The sequence below is a fragment of the Cynocephalus volans genome, chromosome 1 (assembly GCF_027409185.1).
Source record: "Cynocephalus volans isolate mCynVol1 chromosome 1, mCynVol1.pri, whole genome shotgun sequence".
In the NCBI taxonomy this organism is placed as follows: Eukaryota; Metazoa; Chordata; class Mammalia; order Dermoptera; family Cynocephalidae; genus Cynocephalus; species Cynocephalus volans.
Window position 1 is genome coordinate 24297660 of NC_084460.1, and position 18404 is coordinate 24316063.

General features: G+C 55.9%; 1 protein-coding gene across 1 annotated transcript; it reads left to right on the forward strand.

Moving 5' to 3' along the window:
* Positions 1 to 1045: 1045 nt before the first annotated feature.
* On the forward strand, positions 1046 to 17232 carry SIGLEC1 (sialic acid binding Ig like lectin 1). The gene is made up of 20 exons (XM_063076368.1): positions 1046 to 1091; positions 1424 to 1783; positions 2096 to 2392; positions 3679 to 3945; positions 4284 to 4538; positions 6138 to 6437; positions 7091 to 7348; positions 8443 to 8778; positions 9238 to 9495; positions 9600 to 9902; positions 11304 to 11564; positions 11678 to 11989; positions 12492 to 12743; positions 13061 to 13330; positions 13420 to 13671; positions 13971 to 14273; positions 14572 to 14832; positions 15510 to 15812; positions 16079 to 16181; positions 17178 to 17232. The coding sequence occupies exons 1-20, from the start codon at positions 1046 to 1048 to the stop codon at positions 17230 to 17232; spliced, it is 5052 nt and encodes a 1683-aa protein (XP_062932438.1).
* The last annotated feature ends 1172 nt before the right edge of the window (positions 17233 to 18404 follow it).

The window sequence follows — 18404 nt, forward strand, 5'->3', positions numbered from 1 at the left end:
TCGTGTCTGTAGGGTATGTGTTGCACAGGGCCCTCATGCCACCTGTCACACCTTACCTGCCCTGCCACCTGCCTGTCCCAACTGTGAACCCTCAAAGACCACACCCACTCACTCACCCACCAAGGGGACTGCTAAGTGCCTGGGGGCTCTGCACAGCTGCAGGACATATGCTGTCAGTCCCAGGTCCGGAGAAATGGGTGGTCACAAATTGCCAAAGACAGAGGAAGCTATGGGGGTGGCTTCAGGGATCCCAAAGCAGAGGTTTCAGCTGGAAGCCATATGCCTGCTATACCTTGAAGGCTGAATGAAGTTTCAGTAGACAAAGATCATTTGTGGTGAGGACAGTGCTGGGAGCTAGGGAGCACATGGGCAGACAGGACTGGCCCCAGGGTGGGTCTGTGGAGAGCAGGGAGCAGGAAATGAGGATCTTTCACATCTCATGAGTAATGGGGAGCCACAGAAGGTTTTTGAGCAGAGGGGTGACTCTTAAAGGCAGCATGTTGGTAAATTCAGTCAAGCCCCATTATGGCCTATAGCTGGTAAGGCTGGTGGTAGGGAGACAAGTCTCAAGCAATAAACCATCATTCTTGCTGAGTGCCTTGCAGTAAGTCACTAGGCCTCTTTGGGCTCCAGTTCCTGTTGGCTTGGATGGTGGGGAGGGGGCAGGCAAGTGGAGGGAGGAGGGAGAAACAGCGGTTCATCTGCCCTGGGTGGTGTCATTGAGGGGCTGGGAAAGCAGAACTTGGGGTGGGGCCATGGGCACACAGAAGGCTTTCTGGGGCAGGCCATGAAGTGAGGGTATTCCCGGGCGCAGTCCGAGCTGGGAGCACTGGCTCCTGTCTCCTTCCTGGTGGCTGCCCAGAGGTCCTTAGGAGACCTGCCTTTTCACTGTGTTGGTCAGTATAGGAGGTGGGGACACAGGGCTGGACTCCCAGCAGGCTCTGGGGCTGAAGTGCCGTGAGGTGTCCCTGGGAGGCCCCTATGTGCCCAGACAGCCCAGTGTGTACCACCCTCTCAGGCACCAGAACCAGCACGAGAACCTGCTATGGGCTTCCTGCTGCACCTTCTCCTGGCCTCCTTCTTCCCCTCAGGTAAGCTCCACTGGCCTAGTTCCTGTCTCATGGGGCCTGGATTCCATAATCTAGCCCTCAGCAGACTGGACTATGCCCGGGTCACAGGTTTGGCTGTGGAGGTTGAGGGAGCGCACAGGGAGGCAGTAGCAGGGAGTTGGACAGGAGGACAAGATCCTCCTGAAGCCTCTGAGCAGGCCCCAGGCAACAGACCACCCCTGGGGCACCCAGCGGGGCTGATCTAGGGGTGCGTTGCTGGATGCAGGGCAGGATTTTGGGCCTATCTGGGGCAGCTTCTCTGGGGTGGGGCTCTCTGGTGACCCTGGGACTGCCTCTTCCCATCCTTCCTCCAGGCCAGACCTCGTGGGGTGTCTCCAGCCCCCAGGGCGTGCAGGGAGTGAAGGGGTCTTGCCTGCTCATCCCCTGCATCTTCACCTTCCCTGCCAACGTGCAGGTGCCCAGTGGCATCACAGCCATCTGGTACTATGACTACGCGGGCAAGCGGCAGGTGGTGAGCCACTCGGCAGACCCCCGCCTGGTGGAGGCGCGCTTCCGGGGCCGCGCCCAGCTGATAGGGCAGGTGGAGCACAAGGTGTGTAACCTGCTGCTGAAGGACCTGAAGCCTGAGGATTCCGGCTCCTATAACTTCCGCTTCGAGATTAGTGAGGTCAACAGCTGGTCAGATCTTAGAGGCACCTTGGTCACTGTGACAGGTGAGGAGTGGGGTGGCCTGACTACTGCCCAGAAGGGACTCCCAGGCTGCTCCTGGCCTCCCTGGCTCACAGCCCCATCCCTTGCCCTAAACCTAACCCCAGCCCAATCTTGGTGTCAGTTCCAGCCACCCGCCTATCTCCTACCCTGGTTCCCTTTTGCGTTCACCCAACAGGGACTGGGGGTAAAAAGCAGCCTCTCCTTCCCCTTGAAGCCCCCTGCCCAGGGCTTTCTCCCCTCAGCTGGGATTTTCAGGGCAGGGAGTTTCAGGTGTGGCAAAGGGAGGTCCTGAGAGCCCCTGTCTTTGTCCTCAGAGTGGCCCAGAACACCCACCATTGCCTCCCCGGCGGAGCTGCGCGAGGGCATGGAGGTGGACTTCAACTGCTCCACACCCTACGCCTGCCTGCGGGAGGAGGTCAGGCTGCAGTGGCTAGGCCAGGACCCAGCTCGCTATGTTACCTCCAGCCACCAGAAGCTTGAGCCCACTGGCATCACCCACCTGGAGACCCTCCACACAGCCCTGTCCTGGCAGGACCACGGCCGGACCCTGCGCTGCCAGCTCTTGGTGGCTGACCAAAGTGCTCAGGTCGAGATTCACCTCCAAGTGCACTGTGAGTGCGCCGGGGCCACACTTTCTGTGGCTCCCCAGTGGGCTGCACTTGGGCCTCCAGGGTAGGGCAGGTGGAGAGAGACTGCTAAGCCCTCAGAGCCGTGTTTAATGGTTCCCTTGTACCTCCTGCTGGCTTCAAAGGGGCATGTCCTCAAGGTCAAGCTGGGTAGGGAAGGGGCACAAAGGGTCAGGGAACAGTAGCTCCCAAGTGGCTTTGCAGTTGGCAACAAGTGCCCTGGGATTTAGCCTGGCTCTGGAGGATGCTGGGGAGGTGGGGTTTACCCGGCATGTGGTCAGGTATCTCCCAGGCATGGCTAAGAGTCAGGGGGAGGAAGTCCATTGGTTATGCATCTTCTCATCTCAGTAAAACAGGGTGGCCTGTTCAAGAACAAAGTGCTGTTCGCAGGCCTGAGGCTGCTGGCTCCACCTTCCAACAGATGAACAAACTTCGGAAAAGTTAACTTGCCTCTCAGAGCCTCTGTTTTCTCATCTGTATAGTGAGGATAACACTAAATAGTTTCTATCTCACAACACAGTGATGAAAATTAAAGAAGATGATACATGTCAGGTAGTTAGGAGAATGCTTGCAATATATTAAGCACTTGAAAATATCTGCTTTATTTGGGCTGCCCATGGCTCACTCGGGAGAGTGCGGTGCTGATAACACCAAGGCCATGGGTTCGGATCCCATACAGGGTTGGCCGGTTAGCTCACTTGGGAGAGCGAGGTGCTGACAACACCAAATCAAGTTTTAAGATCCCCTTACTGGTCATCTTTAAAAAAAAAAAAAAAAGAAAGTACTTGCTTTATAAGGGTTATTTATATAGAGGGAAGCTTTGGAACAAGATTTAAAGAAATGCAGTTTCCTTACAAACTGGTTAACTATTTTCAGAGCTAATGTGATGCAGCCTTTGGCCTGTCCATTACGTGGTTGTTTCCTTACCAACTGCTACCACAGGCCTCTAAAGCAAGTGGTGTGGTGCCCATGGCCCCGTCTGTGAACTCATCCCCACACAGACAGCGCCATGAAGCAGAAAGCCACAGAAGGCAGTGGAGGCTGGCCACTGGGCCAAGCATCACACCATCTGGCTCTCATGGAGAAGGAAGGGGTCAGCCATGTGCCGGGGGTGGGGAGGACAGAGCCTGCCCTGGACAGGGGGAGAAACACAACCGAGGTTTTATCAGGGTGGGCTTCCTTAGGGCAGAGCTTTGAGAGGGAGGCGAGCAGAAGTGTGCCACCCCTGCCCGCCACACGCACCTGACCTGACACCCCACCGTGCCTTGCAGATGCCCCAAGGGGCGTGGAGGTCCTCCTCAGCCCCTCAGGGCGGAACATCCTCCCAGGAGATCTGGTTACACTCACCTGCCAAGTGAACAGCAGCTACCCTGCAGTTAGTTCTGTTAAGTGGCTCAAGGATGGGGTGCCCCTGGAAGCTGAGAGTCGTGTGCTACAGTTGTCCCAGGCAGCCTGGAGCGATGCCGGCATCTATACCTGTGAAGCTGGGAATGGTGTTGGTTCTTCAGTCTCGCCCCCCTTCAGCCTCCACATTTTCAGTGAGTCCTGGAGGAGGCAGGGAGGGGCCCAGGCCACTGGGATTGAGGGGAGCCATACCAGGGAGAGCCTGAGGCTGGCATGGCTAGGTGCCTCCTGGGCTGCTGGTGTGGAGTCCCCTCATGAGACAGATGACAGTGCCTCCTGGCAGGGTGGAATATCAGGAGGATCCTGGTGAACAGGACAAAGAGGTGCAGGGCAACTCCAGGAGGCTCCACTGCAGAGGAGGGTGGTGTAGAATGTGCAGAGATTGAGGCTGATTGGCTGCAAGCTGGGGACTCTGAGGGGTGGGGCTGGAAGTCGGCTGGGAACCCCAGTGTGCCCTACGCTGCCCTTGCAGTGGCTAAGGTCCAGGTGAGCCCAGCAGGCCCCATCCTGGAGAACCAGACGGTGACGCTGGCCTGCAGTACCCCCAAAGAAGCACCCAGCAAGATGGGCTACAGCTGGTACAAGAACCACATCCTGCTGGAGGACGCCCACTCCCCTACCCTCCAGCTGCGCTCAGTCACCAGGGCCGATACCGGCTTCTACTTCTGTGAGGTGCAGAATGCCCAGGGCAGCAAACGCTCTGGCTCCGTCAGCGTGGTGGTCAGTCGTAAGTGGCCAGGCGGGTGGTACTGCCAGAGCAGGGCCCGACGGTGGAGCCCCAGCAGGAGGGTTGGGGATCTGGGCCCCGGAACTTCGAGGCTACTTTACCCAGATGTGGGCTTTGCAGCCAGGTGGCCTTGAGCTCACATGCCAGCTCTGCACACCTGGGCAAGGCTTTGACCTCTGTGGGCCTCAAATTCCTCCTGTTTTATAAAAACTTTTTACTTGGAAATAAGTTCAAATTTAGGAAAAGTTGCAAGAATAGTACAAAGAATTATTATATACCTTTCACCTAGATTCCACACTTGTTAACATGTTAGCACATTTACTTTATCCTTCTCTCTGTCTATATATACAGTTGTCACTTGGTATCCACTGGGGATTGGTTCCAGGACCCCCTTGAATATCAAAATCACAGATGCTCAAGTCCCTGATATAAAATGGCGTAGTATTTGTGTTTAACCTATGCACATCCTCCCATATACTTTAAATCATCTCTAGATTACTTATAATACCTAATAAAATGTACATGCTATGTAAATAATTGTTATGCTGTATTTAAAAAAGAATTTTTATCTTTCTTATCGTTACATTGTTATTTTTTATTTTTATTTTTTCCAAATATTTTCGATACTCGGTTGAATCCAAAGATGTGCAACCTGCAGATACAGAGGGTCAACTGTATACACACACACACACACACACACACACACACACACATATCCATACATATATGCAAATATACATGCATATATATGTATGTTCTTATTAGCATGTACAAACATTTGTTTTCTATGTAAATATGCACACACACACGCACTGTCTCTATATACATACATATATATATGTTATCTATTTACCTACCTACCTACCTACCATTTCCATTCCTGAAGTTGCAGACATGATGCCTCTTTACCCCTGAACTCCTCATTCTGTATTTTCTAAGATCATTCTCTTACATAACCACAGTACAATGATCGCAATCAGGAAATTTAACACTGATGCAAGACTATTATCTAATCCACAGTCCATACTTACATTTTACCAATTGGCCCAATAATGCCTGTTATAGCAATTTTTTTTCTGGTCCAGGATCCCATCCAGGCTCATGCGTTGCCTTCTGTTGTCATGTCTCTTTAGTCTCCTTTAATCTGGGACAGTTCCTCAGTCTTTCCTAGTCTTTTTGACATTGAAACTTGAAGAGCACAGGCCAGTTGTTAGGTGAATGTGACTCAATTTGCATTTGTCTGACCCGAGTAGACCGAGACCACACACTTTGGGCATGAATGCCACAGACGTGATGCTGTGACTGCCTCACTGTGTCCTTTGGAGGCACGCGATGCCAGTTTGTCCCCTGCTGACAGTGTTCACTTTGATCACCTGGTTAAGGTGCTCTCCCCACCAGTTCCTCACCTCTAAAGTGGGGCAACACTTGCAGGGGGGCCACGGGGATTGACTGGGACAACAGAGTGATTTGCCCAGCCCAGGGACAAAAGTGTATTCAGCTGGCACTCAGGAGCAGCTGGGGCAAAGAGGTGTAGGGGTCAGAGGCTATAGCTGGGGATCTAGGGAGTGCCCCTGTCTGAGGCCTCTCATCTCCACGCAGACCCACCCCTTGCCCCGGACCTGACCGCCTTCCTGGAGACGCAGGCAGGGCTCATGGGCATCCTCCACTGCTCCGTGGTCAGTGAGCCTGTGGCCGCACTGGTGTTGTCACACGGGGGCCTTATCGTGGCCTCCACCTCTGGAGAGACTAATTACAGCTCACGCTTCAGTGTCTCCTCTGCTCCCAACTCCCTGAGCCTGGAGATCCGAGACCTGGAACCAGCTGACAGTGGGGAGTACAAGTGCTCGGCCACCAACTCCCTTGGAAATGCGACCTCCACCATGGACTTCCATGCCAATGGTAAGTTGGACACAGGTGGGGGGCAGGTGAGGCAAGTGGAGGGAACCTGAGGAGGAGACCTACTCCAGCTTCCTCCTTCCTGGAGTCCAGAGGACTCAATTGAGGGGCCGAGCTAGCTGCTCAAGTCACATCAAGGACCTGGGCTATACAGTCATCCCAGCCTCAGAGGTTCCTGGAAGCCAAGGCAAAAAGGGAAATATGCAGCCAGTCACATTACCTTTTTTTTTTTTCCACACTCTGAACTTGGAGAGTACTTCATTGGTATTCGTTTATTTTTTATTTATCAAACTTTTGGGGCAGGCTCTGTGCCAGGAGTCAGACGTGGGGGGCAAAATAGAGAAGTAGAGTCTTCTAGCTCTTGGTGGGTGCAGTACCCTTCCCTCCTTCCGATGCCATGGTAGACACAGCTAATCAATCAAGCCAGGATTTTGATATAAGCCTGGGCTCTGGCTCGGGATCCTCCTCAGCTGTGCCACAGCTAGCTACTACCAATAGATCTGAATTGGCATTCAAGGCCAAACCCTCCTGATCCACCACCAAGCCCAGATCAACCTGCAGTGATGTGGGGAGAGGAGAACCCTGGAGGGCTTCCTGCAGTGGGTGGCATGGAGGGTGGGGGCCCTCACAGCCTCCCTCTCTCCCTCTCCCACCAGCAGCCCGCCTCCTCATCAGCCCGGCAGCAGAGGTGGTGGAAGGGCAGGCGGTGACTCTGAGCTGCAGGAGTGGCCTGACCCCAATGTCTGACCCCCGTTTTTCCTGGTACCTGAATGGAGCCCTGCTTCTCGAGGGGCCCAGCAGCAGCCTCCTGCTCCCCGCAGCCTCCAGCACTGATGCCGGCTCATACCACTGTCGGGCCTGGGACAGCCACAGCACCAGCGGCCCCTCCTTGCCCACCATCCTCACTGTGCTCTGTGAGTGGCCTCACCACCAGCCCCCAGCTGCTGTGGGAGGATCAGCCCACTGGGACCCACCAGCCATCCCTACATCCTCCAGGCTCTCCTGACCCTGTTCTGCGCTGGGGTCTACATCAGGAGGGCAGTCACAGGCCTGGGCACCATGGATCTCTCCACCCAGGGCTGACATTTGGGGAATGAGACTAGGGCTTTCTCTACCTCCTTGCGTGTCCCCCTCCCATTCCAGCCCTTTGGGGAATCCTCTGTCCCTAGCCTCAAACCCACTATGGACACCATATCCAAGCTCTGTCCTCCTGGGTGGCCCTGGGACGCCATACTCCTATATAGGTGCCCACACCTGATAGGCTGCACCCTCATGGGTTCCCGCAGACACAAAGGCAGAACCCTCAGCACAGGGACAGACCAAACACTGCGTCCTGTCAAGGGTAGATGCTCCATACTAACCCAAGGGCCAGAGTAATTCCAGAAGGCTTCCCCTGACATGCATGTGCAGGAGTGATGTCCGGGGACAGTCAGAAGGGCAGCCGCCTCTCCAGAGGTTTTCAGGTGTCTGAGTGAGATCACATGGAGGCCTTGGCCGATGGCTCTCTTTTGACCCTTCATCTTTGGAAACCTCTAGGAAGAGGTCATTTTAGGCATTGTCTAGTATCATGGGAGCTGGCTTGGAGATTGGAGATAAGAAGCAGGACGGATCTTGGGGGGAAGGCTCAGTGTAGGGGTGGGTGGCAGGGTGGAAGCAGGGAGCAGGAATCCGGGGATGGCTGAGTGCATCCTGCTCGGGAGCAGGTGGGACTTACACAAGGTGGTTGCCAGCCCATGCAGCACCTTTGTCCAAGCTAGAAAATTGTGCTCCTTCTTCTGGGAGGACCCAGTCCAGCACCAGGTCACAGCTTAGCTCAAGGAGCATGGGTTGAATTCCACCCACCCTGTCTGGATGTCCTTGTGCAGTGCACAGCCTGCACAGCTGTTTGCAGCAACTCTGGTAACGTGCCCTTGTCCAGCGTACTCTGGGAGCCTAGCCAGCTTTGAGTGCACCTGTGGGGCCCTGGTGGTGGCTGTGGGATGAGTGCCCATGCTCTTCCTCCCTACAGATGCCCCACGCAAGCCCACACTCACTGCCCGGCTGGACCTTGATGCTGCTGGAGTTGGGGCTGGACGGCGAGGCCTCCTCTTATGCCGTGTAGAAAGTGACCCTCCGGCCCAGCTACGGCTGCTCCACAAGGACCATGTTGTGGCCACTTCCCTGCCATTGGGGGGTGGCTACAGCACCTGTGGGGGCTGTTTCCAGCGCATGAAGGTCACCAAAGCCCCCAACTTGCTGCGTGTGGAGATTCGCAACCCGGTGCTGGAGGACGAGGGCGTGTACCTGTGCGAGGCCAGCAACGACCTGGGCAATGCCTCTGCCTTGGCCACCTTCAATGCCCAGGGTGAGTTGGGGCAGGGAGTGGGCAGCTTGGGGGCAGGGTGCTGGAGCTCCAGGCTATTCTTCTGCACCCCCTGCTCCAAGGAGGGTTTTAATCAGGCAAAACCACTTCTGTTTGGTAGTGGGAGGAGGCAAAGCTTCCCTTGATGAAAGCAGTGAGGGCCCCCTGGCTGCCGCCCCCGCAAAACTGCTTCTTCCTGTGCTTAGTTTTTGGACAGGGGAGGGGCCTGGGGCTGCGAGGCTGATCTCTGAGGAAGGCTTCCTCAGGTGGGACAGTTGGGCAGTCTTGCCCTCCTTCTCTTTTAGTGCACCCCGCTGCCCCCATGTCTCATTTGCCTTCCTCCCCCACCCTGTGGGCACCCCGTGTGGTCTCGTTTCTGCCCCCTCCAAGCTGGGAGGCTGGAACACCAGCACCTGGGGGCAGGGCTATAGTCAAAATGAGCCTGTGCTGACTGCCCTGCAGCCACTGTCCTGGTCATCACACCATCGGATACGCTACAGGAGGGCACTGAGGCCAACCTGACTTGCAACGTGAGCCGGGAGGCTGCCGGCAGCCCTGCCAACTTCTCCTGGTTCCGGAATGGGGCATTGTGGGCCCAGGGCCCCCTGGAGACGGTGACACTGCTGCCTGTGGCTAGAACTGACGCCGCCCTCTATGCCTGTCGCATCCTCACAGAGGCTGGCGCCCAGCTGTCTGCTCCTGTGGTCCTGAGTGTACTCTGTGGGTGACGAGCAAGGGCAGCCTGGGGACTTGGATGGTGGAGGGGTGGTCTGGGGAAAAACAGGGCATGGCTGGGGTGGCCTGAGCTCCCCCTGTTCCTGCAGATCCCCCAGACCCTCCAAAGCTATCGGCCCTCCTGGACATGGGCCAAGGCCACATGGCTGTGTTCGTCTGCACTGTGGACAGTCGCCCCCTAGCCCAGCTGGCCCTGTTCCATGAGAAGCGCCTCCTGGCCACCAGCCTGGGGCGTCAGCTCCCATCCCACAGCCGGCTCCAGGCCAAGGCCACAGCCAACTTCCTGCAGCTAGAGATCCGAGAATTGGCCCTTGGGGACTCCGGCAGCTACCGCTGTGAGGCCACAAACGTTCTTGGGTCAGCCAACACTTCACTCTTCTTTCAGGTCCGAGGTGAGTGTCAGTCCTCTCAAGATGTGGTAGACCCTGATGTCCTGGGGACTACTCTGGTCTGACTGTGGGCTGGGTGATGTGGATCTTGTGCAGAAATGGAAGCCTTTTCCAGCTGTGGTTAGAGGTCAGCAGAAGGCCTCCCTTTGCCTCCAGTGAGATATTTTTACCTGTAATAACTGCAGTAGCCACTAAGAGGCAGTGGCCATTGCACCAGGTGGTTTACTTGGTTGGGGCACTTTCTGACAGATAACTTATTTTGTAATAATATGATTTTGTTACATAGTAAACATTCTCATACAAAGCCTAATATATATGTATATTATGCATAGATGTATAAGTATATATATACACACATACAAATATACATATGTATTCTTACACATAATATATTCATAGTCTTCATTCATCTATATATACATATTCATATACATTTATATGCACATATATATTCTCTATAAAAATCCTCGCTAAGCAAATAAGCCAGGAAAAAGGAAAGATAATATTCATAATGCAAAGGCCAAAGAAAAAACATAATGCAAAATAGGACATTGTGTTCTCCCACAATGACAAACAGCATCAACTTTTGGGCACTTTCGGTCTTGATTCTGTGTGTCTTTTCTTATTTATCATACCCATTTCATAGGCAGAGAAATTGAGAGTCAGAGTTTTAGGAGCTTGCTCACAGTCACATGACAAGCAGGGGGCTCTGCTAGCTCTGGACTAACTTGGTTCTGGTCCCAGGCATCACTTGTGCTCTCAATGACCACTCCAGCTGTCCCTCCATCTCACTCCCTGCACCCTGATATCCTCCTGCTTCAGACCCAGGAGCCACCAAGGAGCTGCCCTTTTGCCAGGTCTGTTTCCTGGGCTCTCACGGCCTGAAGCCTGGGTGCAGAGCTGGGCTAGGGAAAACTCAAGGTCATACAGCTGCTCATCTCAGCTTCCAAGCCCTCAGTCACCTATGCTGAATCCAGCTCATGGTCAGGGCAATGGCCCTCATCATGACCTAAATCCCTCCTGTTTCACTGTTTTATGGGTCAAACAAACATTTGTTGAGAGCTAACACATGCAAGCACTGTGCCTGGCACTGGGGTTACGGGGGCTAGAGTCCCACAAGCCCAGCCCCCACGAGGTCACCCTCTGGTAGGCGAGACAGAACTGATGGAACAAAACCATAACTCCAGGCGGTGGGTGGTAAATGCCAGGACAGGGCCAGTGCGGGTGAGTTTGGAGCAGGAGAGACCAAGGCATGGAGCTGAAGTGGGGACCTGGGCCATGTCTGGAGGGGAGCTATGGCTCCCGGACACAGGGCTGTGGTCATGCAGTGCCATGTGGACGTACAGTCCAGAATGTGGGAGGTACGGTGGAGAAGCCTCATCTGTTCTTGGTTTCTCCCTGCAGGAGCCTGGGTCCAGGTGTCACCCTCACCCGAGCTCCGGGAGGGTCAGGCCGTGGTCCTGAGCTGCCAGGTACCCACAGGCGTCCCTGAGGGGACCTCTTACAGCTGGTATCGGGATGGCCGGCCCCTCCAGGACTCAACTTCGGCCACGCTCCGCTTTGCAGCCATAACTCCGACACTAGCTGGGGCCTACCATTGTCAAGCTCAGGCCCCAGGCTCGGCCACCACAAGCCTGGCCACCCCCGTCAGCCTCCATGTGTCCTGTAAGGGCTTTTATCCCATCTATTTGGTTGGGGGGGAGGTTGGTGCTGGACCCTGCCACTGTGAAGATGAGGGGCCCCCTGGCCAGGCCCTGACAACTCCCCACCCTGTGTAGATGCTCCACGCCAGGCCACACTCACCACCCTGATGGACACAGGACCTGGGCGACTGGGCCTCTTCCTGTGCCGTGTGGACAGTGACCCTCCAGCCCAGCTGCGGCTGCTCCACCAGGACCGCCTTGTGGCCTCCTCCCTAGGAGATGTGGGGGAAACTGGAGGCAGCTCCCCCCGGCTACAGGTGGCTTTGGCCCCCAACACACTGCGCCTGGAGATCCACGGCACAGTGCTGGAAGATGAGGGCGTCTACACCTGCGAGGCCACTAACATCCTGGGCCGGGCCTCCACCTCGGCCGACTTCGATGCTCAGGGTCAGTATGGGTGTCTGAGTGGTTCCTTTAAGAGTGGAGAGGAGGTGGGAGGGGGTTCCACAAGCCTGCGAGCATAAGGGCTCCGCTGCCACTCTTCCTAAGGGTAGTGGTCTCCAGACTTGGGTTTCATGGAAAAGCCTTTTTAAACACAGAATTTTCCATGTATGCCCAGTGGATAAAATGAATCGGAAAGGGGGTCTCAAGGAGAAACCGTAGCAGGGCAGGAGAGGCCTGTGTTCTCCCCATTAGCCCTCCACCAGGGTCAGGGCGAGGCTCAGGGTTCCCCAGGGCTCTGCAGAGCTCCACTGGGACCATCTGAGAGACAATGAGCTGTTTCTTAAGCTCAATCTCCAAGCCTCGTTTACAGGTGGGCCACCTGAGGCTCACAGAGGCCAACGGACTCCCCAGAAGAAAGAGCAGCTCTCCCACATGGGGACAAGTGGCTTGCTCTACACAGCCTCAACATCCTCATGGTGACCTTTTGCCCTCCCTCTCTCCCCAGCTGTGAGCGTGCAGGTGTGGCCCAAAGCCACAGTGCAGGAGGGGCAGCTGGTGAACCTGACCTGCCTTGCCTGGACCACCCGCTTGGCCCAGCTCACCTACACGTGGTACCAGGATGGGCAGCAGCGCCCAGGTGCCCGGACCATCTCCCTACCCAATGTCACAGTTTCGGATGCTGCTTCCTACCGCTGTGGCGTGGGGCCCCCTGGCCAGGCACCTCGCCTCTCCAGACCCGTTATCCTGGACGTCCTCTGTGAGTCTGGTTGGATGCTAGGTGGAGCTGGAAGGAATGACCACAGCTGAAAGGGATCACGGCATGGCCAGAGCCCCATGGGTGTCCAGCCTGGGAACTCAGTGCCCAGCCAGCTGACAGAGATTTGGACAAGGGACATCAGAGCTTTGGGGGAGTGGGGACAGGTCTTTTCTGGGCAGAGGAGCAGTGCCCCAGATTGGGCAATTGGGGCCCTTAGAGTGGGGAACCAGGACCCTCCTGGGTTTGAATCCCATCTGCAACTGGCCTCCTCCAGACCGCCACCTCGAGCTTCCATGTGTGCCTTTGCACCCCTGCAGATGCACCCCGCAGCCTGCACCTGACCTCCCTCCTGGAGAGCCATGGTAGGCAGCTGGCCCTGGTGCTGTGCACTGTGGACAGCCGCCCACCAGCCCAGCTGGCCCTCAGCCATGCTGGCCGCCTCCTGGCCTCCTCAACGGCAGCTTCTGTCCCCAACACCCTGCGCCTGGAACTGTGGGAGCCACGGCCTAGTGACGAGGGTCTCTACAGCTGCTCCGCCCACAGCCCTCTGGGCCAGGCCAACGCATCCCTGGAGCTGCGGCTGGAGGGTGAGGCAGGGCCCAGGCCAAGCCCACATGGGTGGGAATTCGCTGTGGTGTGTGGCTGGGCCCAGCTGACCCTAGCCTTCTTGGTACAGGTGTGCAGGTGACCCTGGCTCCATCGGCTACTGTGGCTGAGGGGGGCCCTGTCACAGTGACCTGTGAGGACCCTGCTGCCCGCCCACCTGCTCTCTATACGTGGTACCACAACAGCCGTTGGCTGCAGGAGGGGATGGCTGCCTCACTCTCCTTCCCAGTGGTCACACGGGCTCACGTGGGCGCCTACTCCTGCCAGGTCCGGGACACCCAGGGCACACGCAGCTCCCGGCCTGCTGCCCTGCGAGTCCTCTGTGAGCAGGGGCTTCGGCTGGGGCTTCCTGGGACGAGAGTGGTGGAGGGCACTTCCAGGCCCGGGTGGGGGGTGCACACAGGACTGCAGTGGACCCAGGAACGAGCACATGGGGAAAGAAGGACATAGGTGATGAGGAAAGAGACCCTTTAGCCCTACGAACCCTGCCTGGAGGACCCTGCCCACAGGTCTCCAGAGAAGGCGTCATTTCTAGGAAGTGGACATTTGCCCAGAGGGTGCCAGCATCAGGTGGGACGGTGCCTAGGCAAGACCCTCACCGGTGCCCTTCCCTCCCCCCAGATGCCCCTCAGGACGTTGTCCTGTCCTCCTTCTGGGACTCTAGGACCAGGCCCATGGCTGTGGTACAGTGCACTGTGGACAGCGAACCACCTGCTGTGCTGGCCCTGTCCCGAGATGGCAAGGTGCTGGCCACCAGCCACGGAGTCCAGAACTCAGCACTGGGGATGAGCCATGTCCAGGTGTCCCGCAATGCCCTGCGGCTGCAGGTACAAGATGTGCCTGCAGGTGATGACAACACCTATGTTTGCACAGCCCGCAACTTGCTGGGCTCAGTCAGTACCACCAGGCTGCTGAAGGTGGAAGGTGAGCGCGAGAGAGGGAAGGAGAACGGGGCTCAGGCGTGGGGTTCAGGTGCTGTGTTGCTTGAGTCCATGTTGGGGGCTGGGGCTCCTGCTGGAGGGGGCTGTTTGGTCTGAAGGGGAATGAGATAGCCTTGCCTTGAGGAGCCTAGTCTGGTGAAGGAGGCACAATCCCACCTTGCAGGGCCCAGATTCCAAGTCAGATTGTGACCTTCCCACAATGCACAGAAGCCTCTCAGAAGTCCTGCCCAGGGGCTCCGGCCCCACCATGCCTACAGATCCCCAACCGACTTGGCCCGCAGGTGTGCATGTGGTGGCCGAGCCAGGCCTGGACGTGCCTGAAGGCACAGCGCTGAACCTGAGCTGCCGCCTCCCTGGCGGCCCTGGGGCTGTGGGCAACTCCACCTTTGTATGGTTCTGGAACAGCCGTCGACTACCGGTGGAGCCTGTGCCCACTCTTGCCTTCACCCATGTGGCCCGTGCCCAAGCTGGGCTGTACCATTGCCGGGCTGAGCTCCCTGCTGGCGCCGCCACCTCTGCTCCAGTTATGCTTCGTGTGCTGTGTGAGTGTGCCTCCCTGCCTCAGTCTCCCCACATCTCACATGCCCACCTTAGGTCTTCTTCCTCTTCTATCTGAAAAAAGCAAGGGCTTCACGGGTATGGAGTCCTGGCTCTCCCACTGACTGGATGTGACCTTGTGCATCTGTGTCTTGGTTTCCTCATCTGTGAGTGGGGACTACAACCGTCCCTTCATCTTGTGAGGACTATAGGAGACATAGCAGCTATTGCTACGAAACAAGCCACCCCAAAACCTAGTGCTTCAAACAGCAGCCATGTTATTTGCTCACAATTGTGTGGGCTGGGCTCAGCTGGGCAGTTCTTCTGCTGGTCTCACCTTGCGTGGCTGTAGTTGTCCAGTGGCTCGACTAGGACCAGATGGTCTGAGATGGCCTCACCCTTGTGGCTGGCGGTTGGGCCATGTGTGCCCAGCAGGCTGGTCTGGGCCTCCCACACGGTTGTGTTGCAGGAGGCAGAGCAGAAGCTGCAGGGCCTCTTGTCTAGCTCTGAAGTCACACAATGTCACTTCTTCTGCCGTCTATGGGTCAAAGCAAGTCATAGATTGAAGGAGTGAGGAAATAGGCTCCACCTCTCAGTAGGAGGTGCAGCAGTTGCCGTGCATGGGTACAGGGAGGAGGAATGTGTGGTCTTCTACAATCACCACTTCCCTTCCTCCCAACAGACCCTCCCAAGACGCCCACCATGATGGTCTTTGTGGAGCCCGAGGGTGGCCTCCAGGGCATCCTGGACTGCCAAGTGGACAGTGAGCCCCTGGCCAACCTGACCCTCCACCTCGGCAGCCGACTGGTGGCCTCCAGTCAGCCCTGGGGTGCTCCTGCTGATCCACACATCCATGTCTCGGCCTCCCCCAATGCCCTGAGGGTGGATATCAAGGAGCTGAGGCCCAGCGATCAAGGGGAATACATGTGCTCTGCCTCCAATGCCCTGGGCTCTGCCTCTGCCTCCACCTACTTTGGGGTCAGAGGTGAGTGAGGGGAGGGGGCTCCATCTCCCAGGCTACTCTGCACAAAGGCCCAGCTCTCTGGTCCAACGGCATCCTTCCCTGAATCCCTTCTGCTACAAGACAGTTTGTTTGTCTAGTCTAAATGAATTGCTTGGAGCTCCCTTGCATGGAGGGCCTTGCAGATAAAGTGAAGAATATAAGGTTTCATCTTGGGCAGGTCACCTTGGGTAGGAGCATTGGGGTCCTGGAACTGGAGATTTCCCCTGAACCCCACCTCCGTGTTGCAGCCCTGCACCGGCTGCATCTGTTCCAGCAGCTACTCTGGATCCTGGGGCTGCTGGTGGGCCTCCTGTTCCTGCTGTTGGGCCTGGGAGCCTGCCATACCTGGAGGTGAGTCCAGAGCTGGGGGTGAGGGGCCGGGCCATCTCATCCTCTCTGCTTTCTCCCAACATCCCCACATTCTTTAGGGGAACCTCCCTCCTACCAAGTTCACAGGCTGCATTACTTCCTAGCCTGTTCCCACCAAACTTGAGTATCCCTTCTAGAATCACCTCTAAATAATCCTTGCTGTAGTTTTCTTCTTTCCTTCTCTCTGCGCTGTCTGTGGTGGAGAAAAGACTGGGGAGGAAGAAAGATAAATCATCCCGCTCTCCTCCGGGCTCCCACTTCTCTGCACAGTGATGAGCAGTCTGGGGCCAGCCTTTGGGGAGGAGAAGGGGAAGGGAAGCCCGCAGTATGTGGGGAGGCTCTCTGAGTCCACTCTTGCCCTTGCAGAACGAGGCATTTCCATAAGCTGAGAATTGGCGAGAACTCGGTGGAGATGGTTTCTCAGAAAGAGACCACACAGGTATCCATTCAACACATGTGAGCACATGCGGACACAATGCTTGGCTCACCTACACTGCTGAGCTGGCATCTGGAGTCTGCTCTCATTTATAGGACGGTGCCTGGACTGGGGGAATTTGGGGAGAGAGTACAGGTTCCCAGGACCCCCTCAAGAGGTAGGGAGAGCCATACTCTGATTTAGGCAGAGAGCAGCCACATGTTTGCTGGGTGGCTGGCTACATGACTGGAGCAGACTTTCTGGATTTAGCAGGACCACCCCACTTCCAAGACACATTTTCTGCTTCCCCCACTTTTGTTTTGAGGTCTCTCTTCCCCACTTCCTGAGCCTGTCCATCACCTGGGCAGGGGTGAAAGTCTGTTTCTCCTCCGCTGTGATGTGCCCTTCCACAGATGATCCATCTGGTGGACCAGGGCCCCAGGCTCAGTTCCAACCATGCACACTCCCACCGGTCCCCTTGGGGCCCCTACCTAAGGCTGGGGGTGTGGGGCACTGCCCTTGCTCCAGAGTCCTCCTGTGACCAGGGTTTTCTCTGTGGGAAGCTCATTGATCCTGACGCAGCCATGTGTGGGACCTCGTCCTGTGCTCCACCCCTGAGTTGACTGTGACTGCGCATTGCCCGCCCCCAGGAGGAGGAGGTTACCAGTATATTTGATGACTCTGACCTGGTGAATGTGAATGAGGCAGCCTTAGGTCCTGCCTGCCTCTGCGAAAACAGTTGTGACATCTGACTTTTTATGACCTTGATCCAGGCCTCTTGCCCCCAAGAAAAATGGGTGGTAAGAGATGGGATGAACCCCAATTTACCCAGGCGGTTGTTGACCCTGGGGGACTCTGAAGGGAATTGAGTTGGTGTGTTGCCCCCTGCCCCCGCCGTCTCTGTCTCTAGCTTTCTTCTGGCTCTTCTCTCTCATCTCCATTTCTCCTTCTAAGAAGGCACCGATCCTTCCCATTTTTCTTCTTAAAGCCTCCCAACCCTGGACTTTATAGATGGATCAGAACAGAAAAGGAGCATTCTGCGTCTTCGCAGGCTCACCAAGGCACTCTGTATTAGGCAGAACATAAGTCAGGATGCTCTAACAAGAGACCAAATACAGTGACTGCAACATGATAGAATTTTATTTTTCTAGGGCCAGCCAGTGGCTCACTCGGGAGAGTGCGGTGCTGATAACACCAAGGTCATAGGTTCAGATCCTATGTAGGGATGGCCGGTTCGCTCACTGGCTGAGCGTGGTGCTGACAACACCAAGCCAAGGATTACGATCCCCTTACCGGTCATCTTTTTAAAAAAAAAGAATTTTATTTTTCTCTCACATTCTAGTCTGGGTATGTCACGGTGGTTTAAAGTGTTTAGGATATTGGCACTCAGGATCCTTCTACCTTACTTTTCTCCATCCCTAAAATGTCGCCTTTGATTGTGAGGTTTACGGTGGCCCATGTGTCCACATTCCAGCCAACCAGAAGAGGGAAACATGGAAGTAGAAGGCACACCCATGGACACAACATGGGACCCATGTTGCCATCAGACACAACCCAGAAGTTGCACATGTCATTTCCACTCACTTCCCATTGGCTAGAGTTTAGTCACATGGCCAATCCATGCTGCAAAGGAGGCTGGGAAATGTAGTTTTTATTCTGAGTCCAGAGTACATTTGGAAATTTGATTTCCAAAGGACTCTCAACTATGGACTCATCCCGAGGACTTTTTGATACCTATTAAATGCCACCAGCAGGCCATGTCCTGTCTCAGTGCCCATCTATTGAAGGTC